At 36.5% G+C, this 26788-nt stretch overlaps 1 protein-coding gene across 1 annotated transcript; it reads right to left on the reverse strand.

Annotated features, from left to right (window-relative positions):
* Window positions 1-8055: 8055 nt before the first annotated feature.
* On the reverse strand, window positions 8056-26585 carry LOC135785369 (coagulation factor XIII A chain-like). The gene is made up of 15 exons (XM_073813108.1): window positions 26410-26585; window positions 24202-24347; window positions 23666-23851; window positions 20652-20903; window positions 20146-20264; window positions 19688-19795; window positions 19435-19612; window positions 17288-17426; window positions 16581-16684; window positions 14169-14257; window positions 11821-11974; window positions 10885-11163; window positions 10638-10798; window positions 10385-10521; window positions 8056-9277 (listed from the first exon to the last, which is right to left on the reverse strand). Exons 2-15 carry the CDS (start codon window positions 24317-24319, stop codon window positions 9139-9141), a joined length of 2163 nt encoding a protein of 720 aa, XP_073669209.1. The 5' UTR covers window positions 24320-24347; window positions 26410-26585; the 3' UTR covers window positions 8056-9138.
* Window positions 26586-26788: the final 203 nt, after the last annotated feature.

Genomic DNA, 26788 nt, shown 5'->3' on the forward strand with positions numbered 1-26788 from the left:
CATGAAGCTAGCATGATTTAGCATGAAGCTAACAAGATTTAACATGAAGCTAGCATGATTTAGCATTAAGTTAGCAAGATTTATTATGAAATTAGCATAAAGCTAGCATGAAACTAGCACGAAGCTAGCATGACTTAGCATGAAGCTAGCATGAAGCTAATATGACCCAAAGACCCAACCCCCATGTCTCTATGATGTCCGGATCCAGAGATATAAGGCTTTGTTTATTATGTTGCTAGGCTGCTCATATTTGGTTGCTAGGGGCGTGGCTTAATACCTCAATAAGGATGGTGAGAGACTGATTGGATGCCTGAGTAAAATGAGCCCACCCCCATGTCTCTGTGACACTGTGCTGCAAAGATATCCATCTGGGCATTTTATAATTGCAGTCTATGGGAGATGTTGCTAGGGTGCCCAAAATGGTTGCTAGGGGCGTGGCTTGATAGCTCAATAAGGATCCTAAGGGACTGATTGGATGCCTGAGTAAAATGAGCCCACCCCCATGTTTCTATGACACTGCGCTGCAAAGATATCCCATCCGGGACGTTTTTAGTTCCTTATATGGGCATGATTCCTGCCCCATTATAAGTCAATGGGGAAATTTGGGGACCTCTTACACCCCAGGGGTACAACTTACACCCCATTGTGAGGTATGTTCTTACAGAGCCTGCCAGCCTCTTCAAATGTGGCAAGTCACAAGTTTCTGTGAAATTCTAGGTCTGAGCTACGACTCGTCAAAGTTTGTCTCCATGTTAAGTCAATGGGATTTTTCGGCTGCTTTTTCGCCCCTGGGGCAAAGACCGTACCCCCGATCGCTTATAAAAGTCATAGCACACTATTCCCAAATAGTCCGCACGTTTGAGAGTTTGAATGAAGTTTCTAAGTTAAGCGGTTCGAGCCGTATTAATTGCGGAAATTTGGTTGGAAGAATAATAATAATAAAGATAGGTACATTTCCTGAAGAAAATGTGAGTGGTGCTTGCCGTGGCAAATTTCAGGGGACAATTTATGATTATACTCCAAGCCAAAAGTAAAATGGTCCAACCCCCGTGTCTCTACGATGTTCTGAAGCAGAGATATAAGGATTTGTTTACTCTGTTGCTAGGGTACTGTATTTGGTTGCTAGGGGAAAAAATGGCATCCACTAGTGATTACCCTCCGAGTCACGAGTCAAACGGTCCAAACCCTGTGTCTCTATGATGTTCTGATGTGGAGATATAAGGCTTTGTTTACTCTGTTGCTAGGGTACTGTATTTGGTTGCTAGGGAAAAAAATGGCACCCACTAGTGATTACATGCCGAGTCACAAGTAAAATGGTCCAACCCCCGTGTCTCTACGATGTTCTGAAGCAGAGATATAAGGCTTTGTTTACTCTGTTGCTAGGGTACTGTATTTGGTTGCTAGGGAAAAAAATGGCATCCACTAGTGATTACCCTCCGAGTCACGAGTCAAACGGTCCAAACCCCATGTCTCTACGATGTTCTGATGCGGAGATATAAGGCTTTGTTTACTCTGTTGCTAGGGTACTATATTTGGTTTCTAGGGGCGTGGCTTGGGAGTGGCCAATGATGTCGCAAATTATTACGCTCTGAGTCACAAGTAAAATGGTCCAACCCCCGTGTCTCTACGATGTTCTGATGCGGAGATATAAGGCTTTGTTTACTCTGTTGCTAGGGTACTGTATTTGGTTGCTAGGGAAAAAAATGGCATCCACTAGTGATTACCCTCCGAGTCACGAGTCAAACGGTCCAAACCCCATGTCTCTACGATGTTCTGATGCGGAGATATAAGGCTTTGTTTACTCTGTTGCTAGGGTACTATATTTGGTTGCTAGGGGCGTGGCTTGGGAGTGGCCAATGATGTCGCAAGTTATTACGCTCTGAGTCACAAGTAAAATGGTCCAACCCCCGTGTCTCTACGATGTTCTGATGCGGAGAAATAAGGATTTGTTTATTTGGTTCCTAGGGTGCTCCAATTTGGTTGCTAGGGGCGTGGCTTGGGAGTGGCCAATGATGCGGCCAGTGATTACCCTCCGAGTCACGAGTAAAACGGTCTAACCCCCGTGATTCTATGATGTTCTGATGCAGAGATATAAGGCTTTGTTTATTCGGTTGCTAGGGTGCTCATATTTGGTTGCTAGGGGCGTGGCTTGAGAGTGGCCAATGATGTCGCAAGTTATTACGCTCTGAGTCACAAGTAAAATGGTCCAACCCCCATGTCTCTACGATGTTCTGATGCGGAGAAATAAGGATTTGTTTATTCGGTTGCTAGGGTGCTCCAATTTGGTTGCTAGGGGCGTGGCTTGGGAGTGGCCAATGATGTCGCAAGTTATTACGCTCTGAGTCACAAGTAAAATGGTCCAACCCCCGTGTCTCTACGATGTTCTGATGCGGAGAAATAAAGATTTGTTTATTCGGTTGCTAGGGTGCTCCAATGTGGTTGCTAGGGGCGTGGCTTGGGCGTGGCCAATGATGCGGCCAGTGATTACCCTCCGAGTCATGAGTAAAACGGTCCAACCCCCATGATTCTACGATGTTCTGATGTCAAGATATAACTGTTTGAATTTTATGTTGCTAGGGTGCTTATAAGTGGTTGCTAGGGGCGTGGCTTAATAGCTCTGGGACTATCCTGGTAAATTGATTGGATGTCTGAGTAAAATGAGCCCACCCCCATGTCTCTACGATATTGTAAAGCGAAGATATCCCATCTGGAACTTTTTTATTCCCTTATATGGGCATGTTTCCTGCCCCATTATAAGTCAATGGGAATTTTCGGGTGCCTCTTACACCCCAGGGGTACAGCTTACACCCCAATGTGATGTATGTTCTTACAGAGTCTATCACCCTCTTCAAATGTTGTAACCTACATGTTTCTACAAAATCCTCAAGCGGAGCTATGACCCGTCAAAGTTCGGCCCAATGTTAAGTCAATGGGATTTTTCGGGTGGTTTTTCGCCCCCCTTTCGAAAATCCTGCACCCGATCGCTTATAAAAGTCATAGCACACCTCTCCTTAATAATCCGGTCGATTTGAGCCCTCTTTCATGGGACTGTGGCAAACCGTGCGGGACGAGTTACGCGCCGAAAAAGTGTGCAGACATAAGAATAATAAGATATAATAATAAGTATGAGCAATAATAATAGTGATGCTTTGCATAAATGCAAGCACCACTAATAATAATAAAAAGCCCAGTAAGAACAGTACAGCGCATTTTCAATGCACTGTAATAATAAAACCATAAAATAAGATTATAGCTTAAAGCATTAAAGTTATTGTTAGTAAACAGAAGGAAGTAAAACTAGCTGACATTATCTTATGTGGTTGACCCATATGAAAAGTTATATCGCCCTGTTCCACATGCATGTACTCAAGATCAAGATGTATCTGTGTAATTATATTATTATATGTGGACACTGACTAAGCATTCTCCAATTGTATCAAACAACATGAGACAAAAGGTTGTATTTGGTAACATTCCTAAATGCATTAGTTAACATGAACGTACAATGACTAATATTATTTCTCAGCATTTATTAACCTTGTTATGTTGGTTAATGTCCATACAGTTGTTCATGTTAGATCAATGAGCAGTAATGTTAACTGAAATTACCATGCGGTTCATAAATGATACAGAAGAAATGTTACTTGTTAGTTCATGTTAGCTTACCTAATGTAATCAAAATAATGCAACTTTATTAAGTGTTACCAAAAATCTTTTTCATACTGAAATCCATGAAATTTCAAAATGTCTCACTTTCTACATTTGATATGTTATCTATATTCTATCGTGAATAAAATATAAGTTTATGAGATTTGTAAATTATTCCATTCCTTTTTTACTCACAATTTCTACAGTGTCCCAACTTTTTCTGATTTGGGATTGTTAAACAAAATTTTATTTAATTAGGCTTTGAGTATATATACACATATATTAGTCTGAAGGATATAGAATCCAGTGTGCTCAAAAACACTGACAGAATTTACATTTTTTTACAGAATTTACAGTGACTTCTTTTGTTTTAGGGCGCACAATGCGAAGTTCGTCACCCGTCATGTGTGTGGTTCGTAATTTCAAAATATGTGTTCGGCGCGTCGACTGAACCTATGTGCATCACGTGTCTTGTCAAAATAAGTGCCTGTTGCAGACGCGTCTAAAGGATTTAATGATAAAAGAGACGCTCATGTTTGCTAGATACTCGCATAATCTCATGCGTAATCAGAGTTTAATGTTAATGGAGTGTCTTGCGTGTATTTTGTGAAACGTGAGCGTCGCTTTTATCATAAATGGTTTTGATGCATCTGCAGCAGGTACTTATTTTGAGTCACGAGCCGCCCGCCATTATTAATTAGTAGACCACTCAATATGTCCCATCCTAACTTTATTTTTCAGTTAAAATTACAATGAACAGTCAAAATAGTTATTTTTTGGGCAAAAAATAAGATCTAAACCTCAAGTATTTCATGGTTTTGTTTTGTTTTGTTTTTTTGACAACCTGATGAAAGCCTGCTTTGGTTGATATGCACTGGTGTTTCTATATGATGTGGTCCTGCCAACAATTTTTAGAGTTGCACATCTCAAATGGCAGTCCAGTGTTTCATTCAGCATTAAAGGAACAGTATGTAAGATATTTATAACAATTAATCATAAAATGTCAATAGACATTAAGAAACCATTTTCATTTCAAATACTTATATCACTCTCAACAGTGGTCTGGCCAGGATATTGTCATTTAAAAAGTGGAGTTGCAGCCCTCAACTGATGTTTATGTTGTGATTTTGTGTATTGGCCACTAGTTGTGTGATTGCAGTACCAGTTTTAGCCACAAGTTTTGTGATTGCAATACCAGTTTTGGCCACAAACCTACATACTGTTCCTTTAATAAATTAATCACACCAGCAATTTTTCAGTAAACAGCGCTATTACGAATATGAAAACAATTTGCCTATTGGCTTGCCACATAAAAAAGATCAAAATGAAAACAAATGTAAAAGTATTTAAGACACCTGATGGCAGAAAGACATTTTTATTTCATGGACATTAATACCTTTTCGGATTTTTACAGAAGTCTTTGTATAGACTTCTGTTATATACATAGTGTTAGCTATGCATTTACTGAATGAGCACTATGCTGCGTCCGAACTGATTGCACTATATTTTATATGCACTATTTTAATTATTTTCTATTTCTCTTGTTTTTATTCTTATTTTTAACTGTTTTATACTTTTATTCCTGTTTTATTCTTTTTCATACATTTAAACAGTTTTTATTAAAATCACATTTATTTTCTTTTAAATTCATGTATCTTTGATTTATGTTTTCTCATTTCTATGTAAAGCACTTTGAATGACCTTTGTGTATGAAATGTGCTATACAAATAAACTTGCCTTGCCTTGCCTTGCCTATAACTCAATGCAATTGATCCAGTAAGAACTGAATAATTGACAGGGGTTATCTCTTCCTAGTATCTCAGAAGATGCCAGGGCTCTTTTTTAAATGCTCCTTTTACTAAAAACGAAAGGGGACTCTGTGGAAAAGCTACCAATCCAGAAGAGTTTCCGTTAGAATTTTAAAACAGTTCTATTTGTTGTGTTAAAATCTACCCGTTCTCACCAAGATGCGTACAAATGACACGCAGTGTGATTATCGTGCAATAGATACGCCAAATTCCGATTTTGCGTGCATATAATACGCCAGTCCTTCCCATTGACTTATATGGCGAATCGTTTCGTGACGTTTTATTTATTGTTTTCTCATTTTTTTTTCTGTTTTTTAAACCATTTTCGCTTGGGTTTAGGGTTAGATTTCACATTTGTTTAAGCAGGTTATTTAATATACAGGTTTCTCTAAGTTTTTGTCTAAATTTAAGCCATGGTCGCTTGGAGTTGGGGTTAGAGTTGGGGTTTGGGTTAGGATGTCATTTTTATATAACAAAAAGTTGTTCTAACCCTAAACCCAAGCGAAAATGGTAAAAAAAAACAGAAAACAAATGAGAAAACAATAAATAAAACGTCACGAAACGATTCGCCATATAAGTGAATGGGAAGGACTGGCGTATCATATGCACGCAAAATCGGAATTTGGCGTATCTATTGCACGATAATCACACTGCGTGTCATTTGTACGCTTTTTGGTGAGAACGGGTATAGGCATATAAAGGAACATTGCAAATCTCTTAATGCAGACAATGTTTTGCTCTATCTCAAATATCAAGGGCTGCGTTCTCCGAAACTACCTTAACGCTACGTCGTTCTTAAGTTGTACCTTAAGCTGTACCTTATCGCTAATACGTGTTTGCCGAAACGTTCTTAGTTACGTATACCTTCTGTAAGTCATACGTTCGTAAGGTTGGTCTGGAGCACTCTTAGCTATACCTTATCCCACTTGACTCCGCTAGAAGCCATCCATCACTGTGATAAAAGCTTACATTGCAGTCTATGTAATACAACTAAATATTTGTAAAAAAAAAAAAAAGTTGTAATACACTCCGTGTTTAATTAGGCAAATATTTTTATATTTAAAGAATAAAACATTTACATAATTAGACATCATTACATTCATGGTTGTTAGATTTATAATTATGTTTTCCGAAGGGACGTCATCAGCTGCGAACTATTAAATGCTACAGGATTAAGAAACTATTTAAAATATATGTTTTGGGTGATGGAGTTGGTGATACTGGCAGCTATACAGCGAATCCTACTATTTCATTTGTGCATTTCATATCCTTTAAATCTTAGTCTACCGGCTAGTATTTTAGCTGCATAAATAAATCGGGAAAAATTTAAAAAAAAAACTAATTATGATTATTAACGTTAATTCGACTTTGCATCGAAGTTTTTTAATGTTTTATAACTTTGAGGCAACTGCATGCCATATTCTTTATAAACATTCAAAGTAAACTGCGCACTTGAATACTGCTTGTATAGTCTCCTAAGGTCAACAAAATTTCCACAATAAAACTAATCAAAGCTAAAATCTACAGCAATCATACTATATATTTATATAGGCTATTATATAATATTTTATATGTTATATTTAGACAGACAGGCTCCAGAAATGCGTCCATTAAGCTTTATCCGCATTGTAACCACGCTGCTTGTGCATCCAGTGTCCAAGCACAATAAACGCGTAATGAACAACAGCAGTTTGTACTTTATATTTTAAGTGTAATGCACAGCCAAGTACTTTCACAACTCTGTCACTTATTTGGAACCCCTAAAATAAATGATCCTTTCAAGGCATAGCGGATGAATTGGAGCAGTTTAAACATGATACGGAGGAAATAAAGTTGCGGGTTTTGCACGGGTTTGATATAAAATATAGAAGGTTGAATTTAGTTTTTTGCAATTTGAAATATTTTTTACCAGATATTCCTAATAAATTTAACTTGAACTATTTCTAAAATGTTTCTTTAATAAATAACACCGCTATCTCACAACGCAGCGAACCCTATTACATGAAGTGAATAATTGATTGTCGAGCGATCGACATCAACCTATTCAGCACCTCCACCATGGACAGCACCCGCTAAGGTCGAACTTAAGAAGGTTTACCTTAAGCAACATCCTAGTTCGGAGAACACACGTAGGAAAGGTATACCTGTAGTTAAGGTTTACCTTCGTAGCGCGCTAAGAGACAACGCAGCCCAGAGCTCTACAGATGCAATTCTTGTTGTAATTAATAAAAATAGTAATTTGTCTGGATATACGATTAAATAGAACAAATCACAAGCTCCATATGTGCATATTTCCTCCTTTCGATTAGCATCTTCTGATTTTTAATATTTGGGAATTAATATCACTCCTAATTTGGAAATCAGTTTAAAGCCAACTATCCCCATTTGATCACAAAGATTAGTTCATTATTTATATGTTATTTTTCACAATTGTTTAATTGTTCCAAAGCATCTTTACAATATTAAAAACAAGAGAAAACACAGAAAATTCAGAGGACACAGAAGTAGCAAAGTACAGCGGCTAAGATAAAATCGTACCAGTGAACCTATATGATAACCAATATTCTGAATTTTTGACAAACCTCTGATCTTTTCAGTCCATAAGGCAGGAACACATAGCTTTTACCTGTCTAGTAATAATTTTCATAAATTTCTTCAACTATGACACTTCTTGTAGTCTTGCGTAAAAGAAGGTAATATACAATTTGGTATTACTGGAGCTTTTCTTTTATTCACTCTCAAAAAGAAGATTTCTGAGTTGTATGTATTGTCTGATGCCAGTCTTTTAACTTTTGTCTCTTTCAAGGTGATATGGAAAAAAAGGATTTTGGTTCAACTTTAGTGATGAGGAATGTTCATTCATCATCAGCAAAGGTGCTGCAATTTTGGCCCATGAACAAAATTACAATTTTACTTATTTAACTCCAGTTCGGCTACATAAAATATTTTCCAGTTCCTCTCAATTATGTTTTAAATGTGTAATGCGTGTGTTTTGGGATTGTGACAAAATCAAATATGGTTACAATGTGCAATGTTTTTACATTAATTCTCCTTCACATTTAATACAATTTAAGAACATGAATTGATCTTATTTTGTGCATTTGGCAGATGCTTTATTCCCAAGTGACTTGAAGTACATTTTAATGTAGGCTATGCATTTCATCACTACAGTACATCAGTTTAGGGCCCTGAGTCTGATGTCTGTAAAAGCCAGCTGATCTGAAGATTAATATTGCTGTAATACAGAATGGCATGATTTAAAATGTAAGGTACCTTGTGTGTTGAAGTAAAACTGAAAACATCCATAATTGTTAAACGTTTATTGTTCATTTGCATTAGTAAAACATGGCATTATAGCAGAGAAAATCAACATTATGTTATGATTATTACTATATGTTAGTTTAAAAGACGTCCTGATCAAAAACAACAGTCATATGTTATGCAGAGTGCCACAAATTCATGTTAATCCTGTGGACATCTACGAGACATTTCTCATTTGTTGCTCAGGCCTTTCTTTCTTAACCCTGCTGAGGTCAGGAATTTTTACAAAAGACATTTAAATCTGTATTTCAAATAAACATAAGTGAAGCAAGCAAAGCATAATGATTGGCCATATGTAAGTATTCTTTTCTTCATTTCTGTTCTCTTCTTCTCTCTTTGTCTCTGCCAACAGTCAGTTGTTTTACATTACGGTGATTTCCTTCTGACTGGTGACCTGTGTCAGTGCAGCACAGTCCAGACATGCTATCAGCACCTTCTTACCGGAATACATAGGGGTGATCGACTCCATATCTTGCACAAAGCCACCAGGTAAAATTTGTCTGCAAGCAGAAACACGCACACAGTTAAGTATCTAAATGGGAAATCGAATACAACTGTATTGTTTGAATATAAAGTTAATGATAATTACTAAATATAGATCAAATAGAGGTGTATTATTTTTCGTATTGAGGGCATGCAACTTCTCCAGCAGAGATGGGACAGTTTTGTACTTAGACTACAGCTTAGTACATCTTATCAAATAAATCTATAGATACTTATAGGGGTGGTTTCCTGAAGAGGGTTTAGGTTAATTCAGGACTACATTTAAGTAGTTTTTACAAACATACCTTACAAAAAACATTACTGGTGTACATCTTAAAACAAAACAATGGCACTGATGTATTTAAAGATATGTTAGGACTACATGTTTTTAAATTAAGGCAGCTCAAACATGCACTTTAGTCGGAGACTATGATAAACCCTGTACAGGAAACATCTTAATAGTGTTAAACGTCTGGTATTGTATTGTATTGTGCCATTACTTAATGCATTAGCTAACATGAACTAACAGTAAACAATAAGCATTTATTGATCTTAGTTCATGTTAACTTAAGCCTTTAATAATACACTTTATATGAAGTTTTAACTGTTATCTTTAGTTAATGCACAACAAACTAACATGAAAACTTGTATTGTTGGCTTAAAGCAACACTCCACTTTTTTTTTAAAACATGCTCATTTTCCAGCTCCCCTAGAGTTAAACATTTGATTTTTACAGTTTTGGAATCCATTCAACCGATCTTCGGGTCTGGTGGTACCACTTTTAGCATAGCTTAGCATAATCCATTGAATCTGATTAGACCATTAGCATCGAACAAAAAAAACAACTAAAGAGTTTCAATATTTTTCCAATATTTTTCCTTGACTCTTCTGTAGTTGGAAAATTAACATATTTTCAAAAAAAGTGGAGTGTCCTTTTAGACAGCCTGATCTCACGAGAATTCATACACATTTTACGAGTTGGCTAATTCAAAAAAGGACAATATAATAAAAAAATAACCTCACCCCTAACTCCCTAACAGGGGTCAAGGCACATCATACAAATATTTACTTATGAGGTTGTACCAATTAATACGAATTAGTTTATTTCTCTTAAACCAGCATACTTGTATGTTTTGATCTTGGTCTTTATCAGACCAGGTGAATCAAGGCGCAGTTGAACGTTGTTCAGGGGAAAACTGTAGGGATTCCGGAATTCCAAAATGACGGTGAAAACATTGCCAACACGTGGAGATCCACTCACCTGTAGATGAAATTTAACGTATGTAATTATGCATATACAATAACAAACGTGTAAGGAAAATATAAAATCTGTGGTTTTAACAAGTTCCATTCCGTATGGTCATTGGGGACTTATACCCGTATAGTCAGCTCAGGAGGGCGAAGACTGACAACTCTCATTACGGAGAGGGACGCACCAGTTTCTGCAACCTTCCCAGACACAACAAATTGCAGTTTGGATTGCTCCACCAGGTAGGGCATGTACTCCGCAGCTCGGACGTAAATCATCAGTGTCTGAGCTGTAAATTTTGATTGGATTGAGTAAAAACTTTAAGAATTCAGAAAATAAATGTTTAAAGAAACTTGATTGTTATCAACATCTTACTATTCCAGGGCTCCAAAACAGCAGTTCTGTTTTCAGATTTGATCTTCCTGCCAGTGACCCCTGTGTAAAATACCACACTGCCAGTGATGGTGGTAGAGACGGTATAGCGTTGACCACCCTGGTTCTTACTTTTCATGGTCAGCTGGAAGTCATCACCCATTTTGATGGTATCAACCTGGAGCTCAATGCTCACATTAGCTGCAGCAGGTGGCACATAACCCCTGGTAGGAACACCACGGCTCACTGCCGTCTGCATGGTCTGCTTGTCCTTTTCGCTTCCTGGAGTCAGGAACAATAGGAAGATACAGAGGAAATGTGGATAGTGTGGAAACATGTGATAGTGCTTTCATTAACAAACCACTGTTGTTTGAGACACAAGTATGAAGAGATCTTGAGTTCATCAAATAAATAAAAGTTATGGAAAGTCACCAAATTATCACTGCAATCAATTCAAAAGAAGAGTTTCCAAGGTGGCTAATTTGAATTTGCACGAACTGATTTGTACAATTTGGCATGCTTTTGTCCCAATGATGCTAGGTTTAGGGGTGGAAATATATTTGGGTCACTTGAACAATGTAGTCTAAATGCGGCCTGAATGTTCAAGTATTTTGGTTAAGGCATCATAATTGTCCTATTTGCTAGCCCTAGCTCAAGGTATTTGAGCTTATTGTATGCTTCTGTCCTCACTTAGCTCCTTAAAGGGATAGTTTACCCAAAAATAAAAATTCTGTCCTAATTTTCTACCTCTCATGTTGTTACAAACCTCTATACACTTCTTTGTTCTGATAAACACGAAAAAATATATTTTGAGGAATGTTTGTAACCAAACCGATTATGGGCCCCATAGTAGGAAAAAAGAATACTATGAAAGTGAATGGGTAGAAAGATAAAATAGATAATTCTGCGAGCTGAGTGAATAAATCCAGATTCACTTACCCTCTGGATACTTATAGTTAGAAGTGATATCCTCATATTTGAAACCGTTAACACTTTTGGTCACGATGAGTTTTCCCACATATGCAGTGTCAACATTGAGGGTCTTCATGTTTCCATACTTATCACACTGATGGTAGATCACATCACTGTTCAGCTGAAAACAGTAGAAGACATTTTTGAAACGGATCAGTGGAATATGCAGTTAGCATATACAGATAGTAGTGATGTAGTAGTAAAGTCCGGTCTTGGACCGGTCTCGACACCGATTTCTGCTTTCTTGGACTCGTCTCGGACTTGTTCCTTCAAAGACTCGGTCTTGACTTGGTCTCAGTCACGGACCACAGTTGGAGGAGAAGGACTCATAATTTCAGACCGAGTCCTCGAGACCAACACATTTTTTTATGTTCATATATAAAAAACACACAACATAAAACAATAATAATAAAATGCAATGTTGACGGGCATTATTTGAAAATGACATCCCCGTTTATTTATCTCTAGAAAAATAGGCAGAAGATGATGCATGTGTTAGGGATTTTTTTAATGATAGTAAAAGCATAGTCCATATTAAGACGTTAAGACTGCTCCTCTAAACAATTCCCAATCTAGCTTAGTCTGTAGGCCTAACTGTTGATTATTAACTGGGGTGATATTAAATCATGAATATGAAAACTGACATGTTGACTCCTAAAGGACTCACTCTAGACTCAGACTTGCTTCCTCAAAGACTCGGTCTTGACCTCGAACTCGACTGTATTTGAAAACCAACAGACTCGGTCTCGACTTGGTCTCGACTCTGTCTCGAACCTTCAAAGACTCGGTCTTGACTCGGACTCGGCATAGGCGGTCTCGTCCCCAATTTCTGCTTTCTCTGACTCGTCTTGGACTTGTTCCTTCAAAGACTCGGTCTTGACTCGGACTCGGCATAGGCGGTCTCGTCCCCAATTTCTGCTTTCTCTGACTCGTCTTGGACTTGTTCCTTCAAAGACTCGGTCTTGACTCGGACTCCACTGTATTTGAAAACCAACGGACTCGGTCTTTACTCGGACTCGGCATAGGCGGTCTTGTCCCCATCACTACTTATTTCTGCTTTCTCTGACTCGTCTCGGACTTGTTCCGTCAAAGACTCGGACTCGACTGTATTTGAAAAACAACGGACTCGGTCTCGACACGGTCTTGACCCTTCAAAGACTCTGTCTTAACTCGGACTCGACATAGGCGGTCTCGTCCCCATCACTACTTATTTCTGCTTTCTCAGACTTGTCTCAGACTTGTTCCTTCAAAGCATCGGTCTTGACTCGGACTCGACAGTATTTGAAAACCAACGGACTCAGTCTCGACTTGGTCTCAACCCTTCAGAGACTCTGTCTTTACTCAGACTCGGCATAGGCGGTCTCTTCCCCATCACTACCGATTTCTGCTTTCTCTGACTTGTCTCGGACTTGTTGCTTCAAAGACTCTGTCTTGACTCGGACTCGACTGTATTTGAAAACCAACGGAACCGGTCTCAACCCTTCAAAGACTCGATGTTTACTCGGACTCGGCATAGGCGGTCATGTCCTCATCACTACCAATTTCTGCTTTCTCGGACTCATCTCGGACTTGTTCCTTCAAAGACTCGGTCTTGACTCAGACTCGACTGTATTTGAAAACCAACGGACTCAGTCTCGACTCGGTCTTGACCCTTCAAAGACTCAGTCTTTTCTCGGACTAGGCATAGGCGGTCTCGTCCCCTTCACTAACAGATATAAAACCACAATACTGTATGACACTTGCAGTACATGCGAATGGGCCCTATGCTAATAGGATTTTGTTTGTCTTCCCCTGTCTCGTCCTCGATCCCGAGGACAATGGGACTAACAGACTCAGTTCCGGGTGCTGTCAAGGTCGTCACACAACTGATCTACTGGCCTTTCTTCAATGTGATGCCCAGCCGATGTCTGACCAATTATTTTAAGTGTTTTAATTCCCATAAAATGTTATATAATCGTACCTATTATATAATATATCCTTTATAGAATCAGCTATGTCTGGCTCTTCTAGGACTTTTCCCTACCTGACTAAAAAAGCCAGGAGTTTTTTTTCCAAGGGGGGTTTTTCAACCCCTGGGGAGTCAGCTGACATTGGCTTAACTTTGCACCCTCTTCTATACATTACATTATTACTATGCTCCCTAGTATGGTTTAATCTTAGCCGCTATATTTTGCTGCTTATGTTGTCCATCGATTTTTCTGTGTTTTCTCCTGCATCTATTCATTGTAAAGCTGCTTTGAAACAATTAAACAATTGTAAAAAGCACTATATAAATAAAATTGAATTGAATGTTGAAATAAATGTGGTTTGCTTACCTCTGCAAACACAAACCTTGCATCAAACGGGTAGCTGAGGTCACCTGCTTTTACAGCATTGACCGATGTTGGACCACATCGATAAAGACCTAAACGACACAGGAAGCAGATAACATAATTTTAGAAAGCATGGATGAATGCTTAACCCAATGTTCAGAAGCCGGTTAATGCTAATAATACGAAAAGCGATGCATACAGTACAAAGGCATCATCATCCATGTTTTTTGTAGTGACATCATAATACTATGTCATGGTTTTAACTTCGTTTTACACTTTTAGAAAAAAAAGGTACAAAAGTTATCCCTGGAGCGGTACCTTCCAGCAGCCATATCACCCTGTAGCCCAAGACAGCTTGCCCACTGAAGCTAAGCAGGGCTGAGCCTGGTCAGTACTTGGATGGGATGGGAGACCACCTGGGAAAAACCAGGTTGCTGCTGGTAGAGGTGTTAGTGAGACCAGCAGGGGGTGCTCACCCTGTGGTCTGTGTGGGTCCTAACACCCCAGTATAGTGACAGGGACACTATACTGTCAACAAGCACCGTCTTTCGGATGAGACGTTAAACCGAGGTCCTGACTCTCTGTGGTCATTAAAATCCCAGGATGTCCTTCGAAAAAGAGTAGGGGTGTGCCCCGGCATCCTGGCCAAACTTGCCCATTGGCCTAATAATCATCCCTCATACTAATTGGCTATGTCACTCTATCTCCTCTCCACTAGTAAGCTGGTGTGTGGTGGGCGTTCTGGCGCAATATGGCTGCCGTCGCATCATCCAGGTGGATGCTGCACATTGGTGGTGGTTGAGGAGATTCCCCTGTTCATATGTAAAGCGCTTTGAGTACTGAGAAAAGCGCTATATAAATGTAAGGTATTATTATTATTATTATTATTACCTTTTCGAAAAGTACACTTTTGTACCTAAAGGGTGCATGTTGGTACATAAGAACACACTGGTACCTTAGAGGTACATGGTCCCTCAAAGATACACTATATATAGCGGGGAAAATAAGTATTTGACACATCAGCTTTTTTATCAGTTAAGGTTAAACATTTCTAAGTGGGCTATTAACACAAAATTTCCACCAGATGTAGCCATTAAGCCAAATATTCATATAAAGAAATCAGAACATTTAAGTATACAAGTTGAGTCATAATAAATAAAGTGAAATGATACAGGGAATAAGTATTGAACATATACAAAATATCATAGAAAGCCAGGAGATCACCTGAAATCTGTCAGTATTGAGAGAGAAACCCCTTATTTTCCCCAATGTATCTGTTCCAAAATGGTAAATAATAGGACCTTTTTAAAGGTATCGTCCCAGTGATAACTTTTGTACCTTTTTTCTGAGAGTGTACCAAGGTACCAATGCTTAATTATCTATTATCACAAGATTCCTTGAAGTATATGACAAAAAATGGACATAAAACAAATTAAACACTTGCAAAACATAAGGTCAGAGCAGATGTTAGTGGACCAGATGTGAACGTAAAACAGCCAAACCCTTAGACATTTCTCAAATCTCCAAACAGATGAAGGGTCTAAATGTGGGTCTTTGGACACATTGCTAGCAACAGAGATTGCAACAGAAATGGCAGATTTCTTTCAAAAAGAGCTGTTGGTTGGGGTTAGAAACTGTAAATCTACTACACTGTAAAAAAATTCCGTAGAAATTGCAGCTGGGTTGCCGGTAATTTACCGTAGATTTAAATGTATGTTTTTTACTGGCAACATTTTTTTCAAAGTTAAATGAACATTAAACATTTAAAAGTCTTTGTCTTTACAGAGTAAAACTAAAAAAAAACAGCATCAAGCAAAACATTCTGGGAAACAAAATTTGAAGCAAAAAACAGAAGGTTGATGATGATTTCTGGTTCCCAGAATGCTTTGCATGAGGCTGTTATTGTATAATATTATTCTGTAAAGATAAAGACTTGTTAATATTTAAAATTTATTTAACTTTGAACAAACTCTTGCCAGTAAATAACATAAATGTTAATCTACGGTAAATTACCGGCAACCCAGCTGCAATACCATTGTCATTTCTACGGAATTTTTTTACAGTGTACAAACCCACTAAAATGCATTAAATGATTAATCAAGTCGATCTTTCAATGAATAGTAGGACTATTTATTTATGCATACTTAATGGTTTTAGCAACTTATCTGATTCACTTCAAAATACAGATTTAGCTTAGGTAGGAACATGATCAAAAAAGTTTGAAGTCTCTCTGGGAATCTTAAGGATTGTAGGAATCTTTAAAAAATCTCAAAATTTGTTACAGACAGCCAAATCATGGCCACTCGGCTTTAAGTAGTTAATGTATATTAATAAATTTAATCTTATTGTTATCTTTTCATTAACCCAATTAAAAAAGTTAAATCTTTGGGCCCTTATGACAATAGAGGATCATACCACTACTGGTCTCCTGTGGGGTGCTGTCAGCAACCTGCCATCCAGAGTATTGTGAGGGCAGATCAGGTCTCTTCATGTAAACCTCATTCCAGCAGTGATAGTTCCTGTAAAAACACAGCATCATTGTTACGTAACTATTTAAAGACATACACTAAAACTATTTGAAAACAAATGTGAATTTGTCAGGGATGGTGGAGGATGGACCCAAGTGCAGACAGCTCTCAACTCAAAAGACTTTTATTAATAAACAAAAACTCCCTCGAGGGGGTAAACAAGACAAGAATTAAATAAAAGACACGGCAAAACCAAGACAAGACTCCTGACGGTGTCACACAAATACATACAATGATACCACGAAGACAAGAGACACAAAGGCATTTAAATAGGGAAACTAATTATGGGACAATAACAAACAGGTGACGGGAATAAACTAATCATGAATAATTAACAAGGAAACGAGGGGGCAGGGTCAAGACTTAAGACAGGAGAGCATGCGGTACACAAAACAAACACAGACCACATGACTCTCCACACAAACACGTATACGGGGGTGTCAGGATCCCGGCACCAGAAACAAGACAATACACTTAACATTCGGGATCCTGACAGAATTAAGATAAAAGTCAATTGTACCAATAAAAACAAAACTAAAGCAATGACTTGGATTATCAAACACACTATCAAACTTGTTTTCCAAGCGATCTCACCAGACTGAATCTCTGGTATTTCTTCTATCCACTGCGCCAGTTTCGTCCAGCACGATGTCTGTCTTCAAGTCGCCCCCGTTGTCGTGAGCGGAGCAGTAGTTAGTGATGACTCTCGCAGGTATCCCAAGACAGCGCAAAACTGGGTTTAAGATTGAAAAATTTATGTTAAATTTGCTACAAATTGTTAAAGTTTTCTATAATAGCAGCAAAGGTTGTTCTGCTTTTTCATAATGGTCCAGTTACAAAAGTTTAAAAATTTAAAATCATTTAGAATATGTGACCCTGGACCACAAAACCACACTGAATGAACAATACGCTGGATTTACTAAAACAAAATAATATATAGTGCATCATTTTTGCATCCACTTTTTTAAGTAAGTTTTACATGGAATTTTAAGCAATTGCAATTTTTTAGGTAAGTTTTAAATTTTTTACAACTTTAAGCAGTTTAATCTTAATTTTTTAAGCAATTGCTTAAAATTCCATGTGAAACTTACTTAAAAAGAGGGACGCAAAAATGATGCACTATATTTTTTTGTAATTTGAGCGTATTATTTTTTACAGTGCAGCCATAAAATTGAGATTTAAAATAAAACAATAAAACATTTAAATAAATAAGCTTTCCATTGCTGTATGGTTTGTTAGAATAGGACAATATTTGGAGAAGATACACTGAAAAAAATGATTCATTCAATTTACTACATTTTTTTAAGGTAAGTGGTCGCAATCAATTTATTAAGCTACATTTAAATGAAAAGAAAATAGGAAAACAAAACAAAACAAAAACATTTTACATTTAAGTTTAAATGATTGCAACCACTTACCTTAAAAAAATGAATAAATATAAAATTAATTTGTCAGAATCCTGCCAGATCCTTGTTTGTATTTAGATCTAGTTTAGCATGGCAGGGTTCTGACAGTACATATGTTCTATGTGGGAGATGCGTGGTTTAGTATTGGTTTATTCTGACCACGCATTTCCCGGGTCTCGTCACTTTTTCCCCGATCCCTTACTTGTGATTATTTTCCAGGTGTATGTCATTTGCTTTCTCCCTATTTAAGAGTCCTTGTGTGTGTTGTTCAGTACGGGTTCGTCTGTTGTACTATGTTGTCTGATGCCAGTTGTTGTTTCGGGTTTGTTCCAGTTTCTAGTTAAGTATAGTTTGTTCTAGTTAAAGTTTAGTGTTTGGTTATATGTCTAGTTTAGTGTAGTTCTGTGTTTTAGTGTTTTGATCTGTTTGTTTGCCCCATCGTGGGTTTTTGTTTTCTGTTTTTGTATTTAATAAATTATTATTATTGTTGTGTCCTCCTGCCAAGATCCTGACATAATTAGTTTTTTCAGTGTACAACTATTTGAAAATCTGGAATCTGAGGATGCAAAAATTAAGTTTAAATACGTTTAAAGTTGTCCAAATGAAGTCCTTAGCAAATGCATTCACTCACAAATATACACTAGTCAACATTTCAAGTGGATCAAAACCTTTCCTAAAAGTCGTCTAAAATTTTAAACAATACATGTTATTGTCTTGAGACAAATTTGAAGAACTTTTTTGATCCAGTTGAAATGTTGACTAGTATAGTTTATATACAGGTACCGTATGGGAAATTTACTAAATGTGTTTATGTAACATGATATTTACATAATATCTTAATGATTTTCAGCATGAATCTCAAAATATCATAGTGTTACTCTTTGAAACCTTTACTTAAAGGTGCAGTGTGTAACTTTTATAAGGCTCTCTTGACAGAAATGCAATATAAAATACAAAACTATATTATCAGTGGTGTATAAAGACCTTTCATAATGAAGTGTTATGTTTATATTACCTTAGAATGAGACATTTTATCTACATACACAGAGGGTCCCCTTACATGGAAGTCGCCATTTTGTTTCTACAAAAGCCCATAACTTTTTTTACTAAGTTTTCTGCAACGATGACATGGTTGTCTGGTGGCGGCTACCGTAGCTTCTCTATGCGTTTCGGTGAACGGTGGACTGAAACGTTTGTTGCAATTTGCAACCTCACCACTAGATGTACTAAACTTTACACACTGCACCTTTAAACAAAACCACTGTGCAATTACAATAACATCATCTTTATGATTCTGAAAACCTTAAAAAAAGAATTGTTAGTTGCCATACTCACATGTGTTCATCACACCGGCATACACCCAGCACTGAGCAAAGCAAACAGGCACGCAATTTCCTCTGGTATATTTCAGCAGGATTTCAGGACTTCCAGTCCAGGCAGTGGGTGCCGTGCCGGTGGAGTAATCATTACTCCAGTTTCCAACCAGAACACCATTATCATCATTAGAGTTTATCTGTTTTCAAATAATAACAAATATTTTGTAAAAAGTATCTTAAGAAGTATTCCTGGAAGTATGGTAACAACATACCAGAGCTGAGCCTTGCCGGACGACTTCAGTGGCATTTCCGCGGTATATCAGCGGTACTTTGCCAGCATCCATAACCGTAAGGCAGGCATCCAGAATTCCTTGTTCAAACTACAAGAAAGCACATATATGCTGATCCTAGTCAAATTTTAGCTTGTAGAGTGGCATTAGGTTTAGTCAGTAGAAAAACAATTGTATGTGTCTGATGTAAGGAGACCCATTAATAGCATAAAGCAGGGGTTCTCAAAGTGGGATCCCTGCTGGTCCTCAATGCTTAGCCAGGGGGTCCGTGAAATAACTTTAAGATTGTGTTTATCACTAAAACAAGTTAAAGAATATCCCCTAAGAAAATGTTTAGGAACTGTTAGAATTTTGAGGGGGTCCTTTGAAATGTTGTTCCCCTGTAAGGGGTCATGGCTGCAAAAAGTTTGAGAACCCCAGACATAGAGAATTCTGCTGACCTGCCCGTAGTTCCATGAACGGGATGTTATATTGTTAAATTCTCCGTTGAAGATGACCCCCACATCATTCAGAACATACTCCTGTCTGTCACTGTCTCTGGGCATGTACACTTGATCCTCTGTGTAACAATATAAACCGAAAACAATATAAATCAGAGGTGGGACACGTACATGTGGCCTCCTGGGAGCATTCATCCAGCTCCCAAAGCAATTTATAAATGTATGAAATACTGCATCATTGTGTTTGAGTTACGATTTCGGTCCAAAATGACTCATTTGATTCAATATGATCAAAATATATCCATAAGATGATGCGAGTCTGCAGTGCAGTTTAATTCAGTTACTGCTGCTGTCCTGACATAAATGAGTGAAAAACACCAGCACAGCAACAAAAGAGAAAGATAAGCTTTGAATGTCACATTTAACAGAGAGTGGACGCTATATCACTTAAACTTGTTCATATGATTACAAGCCAGTAAACCATTTTTATTTTAGTTTGTACTCACCAGGGTCCCAAGGATTAAACAGCACATAGAAATCAGTGTCAGGGTTCCTCTGTGTCCGCTGTTTTCCAAAATTACTCAACACACCCACAAAAGTTTGGAAACGGCCCACGATGCACTTGGAGTCTGGTGTGATGCCAACTACCACATCCTTGTCTTGTGTGTTCACCACACGACACTTCCAGCTGACGTCACTTGTCACCTTTCCAAAGGACACAATGATGTAGGTGCCCTTGTTTACATCAGGTGAGTTGCCTGTAAGATAAGCAGAACAGATATTACAGTTTTTCTCAGTTGCTTAAACACTTTTATTGAAACTATGCCTCATATTCTCAAAACAGTAAACACAATTGCATAACATCTCACCCAATACTCCAAACATCCTATTTTCAGGTCAAAATGAAGCTCTACACTCAAAACCATTCACTTTTACTGAAAAGACTTTTCCCACAGACATTAGCTTTCAAAAACATACACAGTACAACATAGTATTACACACTGGTGCAATAAACTCAAATCAATATATCCAAAACTGGTAAGTTGCTTGTGGTTCTCCCCTTCAAAAACCTTTGCACATGACCAAAAAAGACACAATCAGTGTATGCATTAGCACATTTATATTCATTCATGTGCTACACAGCACAACTGTAAAAAATTTTTTTTATTATTTCTCCTCAACATCTCGTCTTTGTTCTGGGACAGGCCAGAGAATCTCATCATCACCACAGGCTATATTGGTCCTAGCCAAACAGTGAGGGTAAAATCCTCTTGCATGTTCCACCCCTGGCATTCATCTACTGATATGTCGATCTGTATGCAAGGCAATTTGATGCATTTCTTTATTCCAGTAGCATAGTCCAACAGTGTATGCACTCTAAAGTTACTGTACAGAGCAGTCTTACTGTAAGTACATCTATCTGTTTTCCTCCCTGAAGGCTCTGAAGATGGAGGCAAAGTGAAGCGACTCAAATTAGGCTTTACTCGTTGATCAGCCTCCCTTATAGTCATAACATGGACAAGGACATGGTCAACTAGAGTGGCTCGAATTTCATCTGAGACTGCTTGTCACCTTGCCCTACGTCGCCCTCCTCTTTCACCACGTCCTCTTCCTCCTCTTTCACCACATCATCCTCCTCTTCCTACTCCTTCACCATGTCCTCTTTCTCCTCCTTCACCATGTCCTCCTTCTCTTCCTCCTCCTTCATCACGTCCTCCTTTTTCCCTACTCCTCTGCCTCCTCCTCTCCCTCCTTCTCTTCCTCCTCCTTCTCCTTGACATATTCCTTCATTTCTCTGTGGATCCATTGTTCCAAAGCTCAGTGAACTGATTCTAATAAAGGATCTGATTGATGTGTGTTCATTTTTGACTCTTAGTGTTTCCACCTTGGTAATTGTTTGCTAATTGAGCCTAAGCTGTGCTGACTTGAGTGAACAGTATTCAATGCAAGTGCTTTCCATATGACCACATGGTGTAAGCACTGAGAAATGTAGGGATTGTGTGTAGAGTTTTGAAGTAAAAGTTCACCAAATCTAACTCATGTGTTAAAGCAGGGGAGTAGTGTTTATAGTTCAGCAAAATGATTGTGCTTCTTGAAAAATGGCGTTATGGTTTTGAAATTTTAGTTCAAAAGCCTGGTTATAGTGTTTTAGCAATCGAGAAAAACTGTAACCCAGAAAACTTTATAAAAAGTGAGAGTTGGATAAACTTTAACTACTTTAATTGGTTACAAAATTACGTTTTAAAAAAATAGCTTTTGTCAACTTAAAATTGTCATTTAAAGTGAGAAAAATATGGTGGAAAAACTTAAAAAATTACTTAAATTGGTAACACTTAAAAAATAAGTTTTGTCAACTTAAAATTGTCACTTAAAGTGAGAAAAATGAAGGTGAAAAAAAATGACAAAATACTTGAATTGGTAGCACTTAAAAAATACATTTTGTCAACTTAAAATATTCCCTTAAAGTGAGAAAAATGAAGGTAAAAAAATGACAAAATACTTAAATTGATAACACTTAAAAATATGTTTTGTCAACTTAAAATTGTCATTTAAAGTGAGAAAAATTAATGTGATAAAAATAAAAAATACATCAATTGGTAGCACTTAAAAATAAGTTTTGTCAACTTAAAATTGTCACTTAAAGTGAGAAAAATTAAGGTGAAAAAATGTAAAAAAAAAGAAAACACTTAAATTGGTAGCACTTAAAAAATATGTTTTGTCAACTTAAAAGTGTCACTTAAAATGAGAAAAATTAAGGAGATAAAATTAAAAAATACTTAAATTGGTAACACTTAAAAATATGTTTAGTCAACTTAAAATTGTCATTTAAAGTGAGAAAAATTGAGGTGAAAAAAATTACTTAAATTGGTAACACACCGGTAAAGCTTTTTCAACTTAAATTTTTCACTTAAAGTTACAATTTGTAATAATTTTCAAATTTAGTAAGTGAATCCAACTTATAGTTTTTACAGTGCATTTGACCCAACAATAGGTTAAAACAACTCAAAATTGTGGGTTAAAATAACCCAGTATAGTTTAAATTAAAACTAAGCGGGTTGAAAATAACCCAGCATTTTTAAAGTGACATCTAAGGCATTTAGCACTAGCATAAAATGTAATTAAACAATATTAGTTTTAACTATATGTAACTTAACTATATTAAGCATTTTATTTCAAACTAATTTAATTCAAATTACTTTCATTACAACACCATTATGAACCATCAGCAGCTGTTTAGCATTAAATTATTACAAACTCCTTTGTGTGTTTTGGATTTTATTCCACTAGGATTTTAATTGTGCTCTATTGGTTTCTATTGTATTCACCAGGTAACATCCCACCAATTACAACCTGACATATACAGTAAATATTAAAGATAATAAAACTTTCCTTACTAAAACAAATACAATTCCCATTATAACCAGAGTTTCTGCCATGATTTTTATTGTTTTTTCAGCAGGACTCTTTGCAAACCTAAAAAAAACTTTTTTTAAATTAAAGTTTTCAAATAGAAGCTCACCAATTGAAAATTCAATTTCCACAGTGTCTTTCAGTGTATTGAAAGGGCGGTTAAATCTGATGATGATGTAGAACTCTGTGTTACGGCGCACAATCAGGTTGGAGTTTTTGTAATTGCTGGTTTTGTGAAGTTTCTTGTTTTCTGCCACATGCATGTCAACAACCAATGCTGAGAAAGATGGTGCCGCTAAAACAAAAAGCCAAAGATATGATGTTTCATGAAGATGAGAAATGTTTTGATGAAGTCTTAATAATAATAATAATAAATTGGTACATTTTTGTAGCGCTTACATTTATATCCATTTATTATCTTAAGTGCCAAGGGTCTTTAGCTTAATCTTATAAAAAATAATGAGCCAATGGTTCACCTTAACTGCTTTGTAAGAAAGTACACCCGCTAACCTTTGTGAAAAAGTTACTCTAGTAAACAGCAAAATTTATAAATGAAGATTTTCAAAAAGTCTTTTGTATGAATATGTACACACACAAACACACACATAAATATCCTACTCTAAATAAATTAAAATATACAATTACTAGGTGCTCTTGGTCCCATATGATCAAACAGTTCAAGCTCAAGAGGAATAAACACTTCAGAGTTTGATTTGTCAATGGAAACCCGGCCAAGCCTGGGAATTTGATCAGGGACTGACATGATGTACACAAGTTGTCCTCACGTTAGCCTGGGGGACAGATGAGATATATAATTATAGACATAAACATTTAAAACATATCTTATATATGAGGCATAACATGGTGCAGAAGAAATACAGTGAGTGTGCATCATGTGTATTGGTCACAGGTGGTGCGTGTTTGAGTGAACTACAAGATTTTGTCTATTTCATTCTGTCCTGCCCCATGGGAAGATAGTGATGTAATATAGTGCTAAACTATTTTGAGAATGTGAGACACTTATTGGGTCTGTGTGAATCATAAGACACTGATGAAATATCATTCTCAACTGAGCAATGCACTGCCAGTAGTAGTACCAAGAGCCTTCCTATTACAAAAGCAGTAACATTTTATAAAATCTGGTTTAAAGGTTGTTGTGTAAATTCAGCAGAAATTTGCTTAATTGAAAAAGTACAAAATGTCACATTATAAGTGTCAGATAGGGCAGATAATAACTTAGTTATAACAAATCATCTGTAGTTATAACAACTCATCTTTAATCAAGATAAATTAAAGTAAGTTGAAATTACTTGTAAATTGATTTGATTCAATAAAAAAATTAAGACAGCAAATAATTTTTTACACTGCATGTTTTTTTCAGCCCAGTCTTACAAAATTACATACCTACACTGCAAAAAATTATTTTCAAGAAAAAAAATTCTTAGTATTTTTGTCTTGTTTTCAGTAAAAATGTCTAAAAATTCTTAAATTAAGATGCTTTTTCTTGATGAGCAAAATAACCCAAGAAAATAAGTCTAGTTTTTAGACCAAAAATATCAGGTTTAAGTGATTTTGTGCATAAAACAAGCAAAAACATCTGCCAATGTGGTAAGCAAAAAATCTTGAAGATTTTTCTTGAATTAGTGTTTAAGAAAAATCTTCAAGATTTTTTGCTTACCCCATTTTTGCTTGTTTTATGCACAAAATCACTTAAATTAGATATTTTTGATTTAAAACTAGACTTATTTTCTTCGGTCGTTTTGCTCATTAAAAATCTTACATTTAAACTTAAATCTTTAAATCTTAATTTAAGAATTTTTAGATATTTTCACTGAAAATAAGAAAAAAATACTAAAACCATTTTTGCTTGAAAATGTTTTTTGCAGTGTATAGTCACATAAATTTTTTATTCTTTTTCGTGATACTGTCACGAATTTCCACGTTTTTTTGTGATCGTAGTACGAATTTATATTTATGTGTCATTGTCACGTTTTTTTACTCAACTGTTTTGTCCTATTTTCTTACCATTGTAGATTCGGTTAAGGTTAGATTTACATAAAATTACATCCTTACCCAAACACAACTCTAACCCTAATGCCAGGCGACAATGGTTTAAAAAAACACAAGTATAAACCAATACTTAAAGTGACATCCTAACGCAAACACCAAATATAACCCTAAACCGAAGCGACAATGGTTTGAAAATAGGAAAAAGCAGTGAGTAACCAATCTGTGACAATGACACATAAACAGATATTTGTGAAAAAGAATAAAAAATGACGTAACTATAGATACATTTTGTCTTAACCATAGTAAATAGATAACCATTGATAGTTTCTGTAACGGAGTTAATGTACTTAAAGGGATAGTTCAGCCAAAAATGAAAATCTGTCATCATTTACGCACTCTTATGTTGTTACAAACCTGTAAAATCATGAACACAAGGAAAGATATTTTGAGGAATGTCTGTAACCAAACCGATCAGAAGCCCCACTGACTTCCATAGGTTTGCTTACAGACATCCCTCAAAATATTTTATTTTGTGTTCATCAGAACAAAGAAATTTGAAAGTGAAAGTGATTAAATAATGACAGTATTTTAATTTTGGGTGAACTATCCCATTAAATGTATGCAATGACAGGCATTCAAAAAAATGGTGTCAGTTAATACTGTAGTTACAAATGCAGTTACTCTGCAAAAACATTCTTGTTGCCTTGTAATCAGGGTTTATCTATTTTAAATGTTACCTTAATCAAGAAATGCTAGAGGAATTATTAAAACACACAGGTAAAACTCAATTAGAAGTTGAATAACTCTCAAAAGCTTAAGAGTTCAGAAAGTTATGTTACTTACAGTCTGTGTTGAAGAGTTGATGGGTCTGCTGTGGATGCTCCAGGCAGATGTGTTTTCATGAAGACCTCCATACAGATTAATATAGTGTCTGAACTTCCTCATCCTATGAGGATAAACACCTCCATGGAACCAAAACATCCAATGCTGAGTCAAGATGATCCGAAGATCAAGTCAGTCTGACATATAAAGAAAAATCTGATTCCTATGACAACAACAAATTCCTAACTTAACAACTGTTAACACCAGTGACACAAATTAATGTTTTATTTGTATAATTTTGACTATTATCAAACCAGACTTGGGTCAAACTAAATTTTCTGGTCTTTTTGATGACAGTCAATAAAAAGTGCATTTAAATATTTAATAAATTTCATTTCTG

This window comes from Paramisgurnus dabryanus, chromosome 22 (genome assembly GCF_030506205.2).
Source record: "Paramisgurnus dabryanus chromosome 22, PD_genome_1.1, whole genome shotgun sequence".
Lineage (NCBI taxonomy): Eukaryota > Metazoa > Chordata > Actinopteri > Cypriniformes > Cobitidae > Paramisgurnus > Paramisgurnus dabryanus.

What these genes read in the sequence shown, in the direction of transcription:
- LOC135785369 (XM_073813108.1), bottom strand. Translation starts at nt 24,319, where the DNA reads ATGTCAGTCCCTGATCAAATTCCCAGGCTTGGCCGGGTTTCCATTGAC. An exon ending in GTTCATGGAACTACGGGCAG is followed by an intron (nt 19,796 to 20,145) that starts GTCAGCAGAATT and finishes GCTTTCTTGTAG; the next exon opens with TTTGAACAAGGAATTCTGGA. An exon ending in TAACTATAAGTATCCAGAGG is followed by an intron (nt 11,164 to 11,820) that starts GTAAGTGAATCT and finishes TCCTGACTCCAG; the next exon opens with GAAGCGAAAAGGACAAGCAG.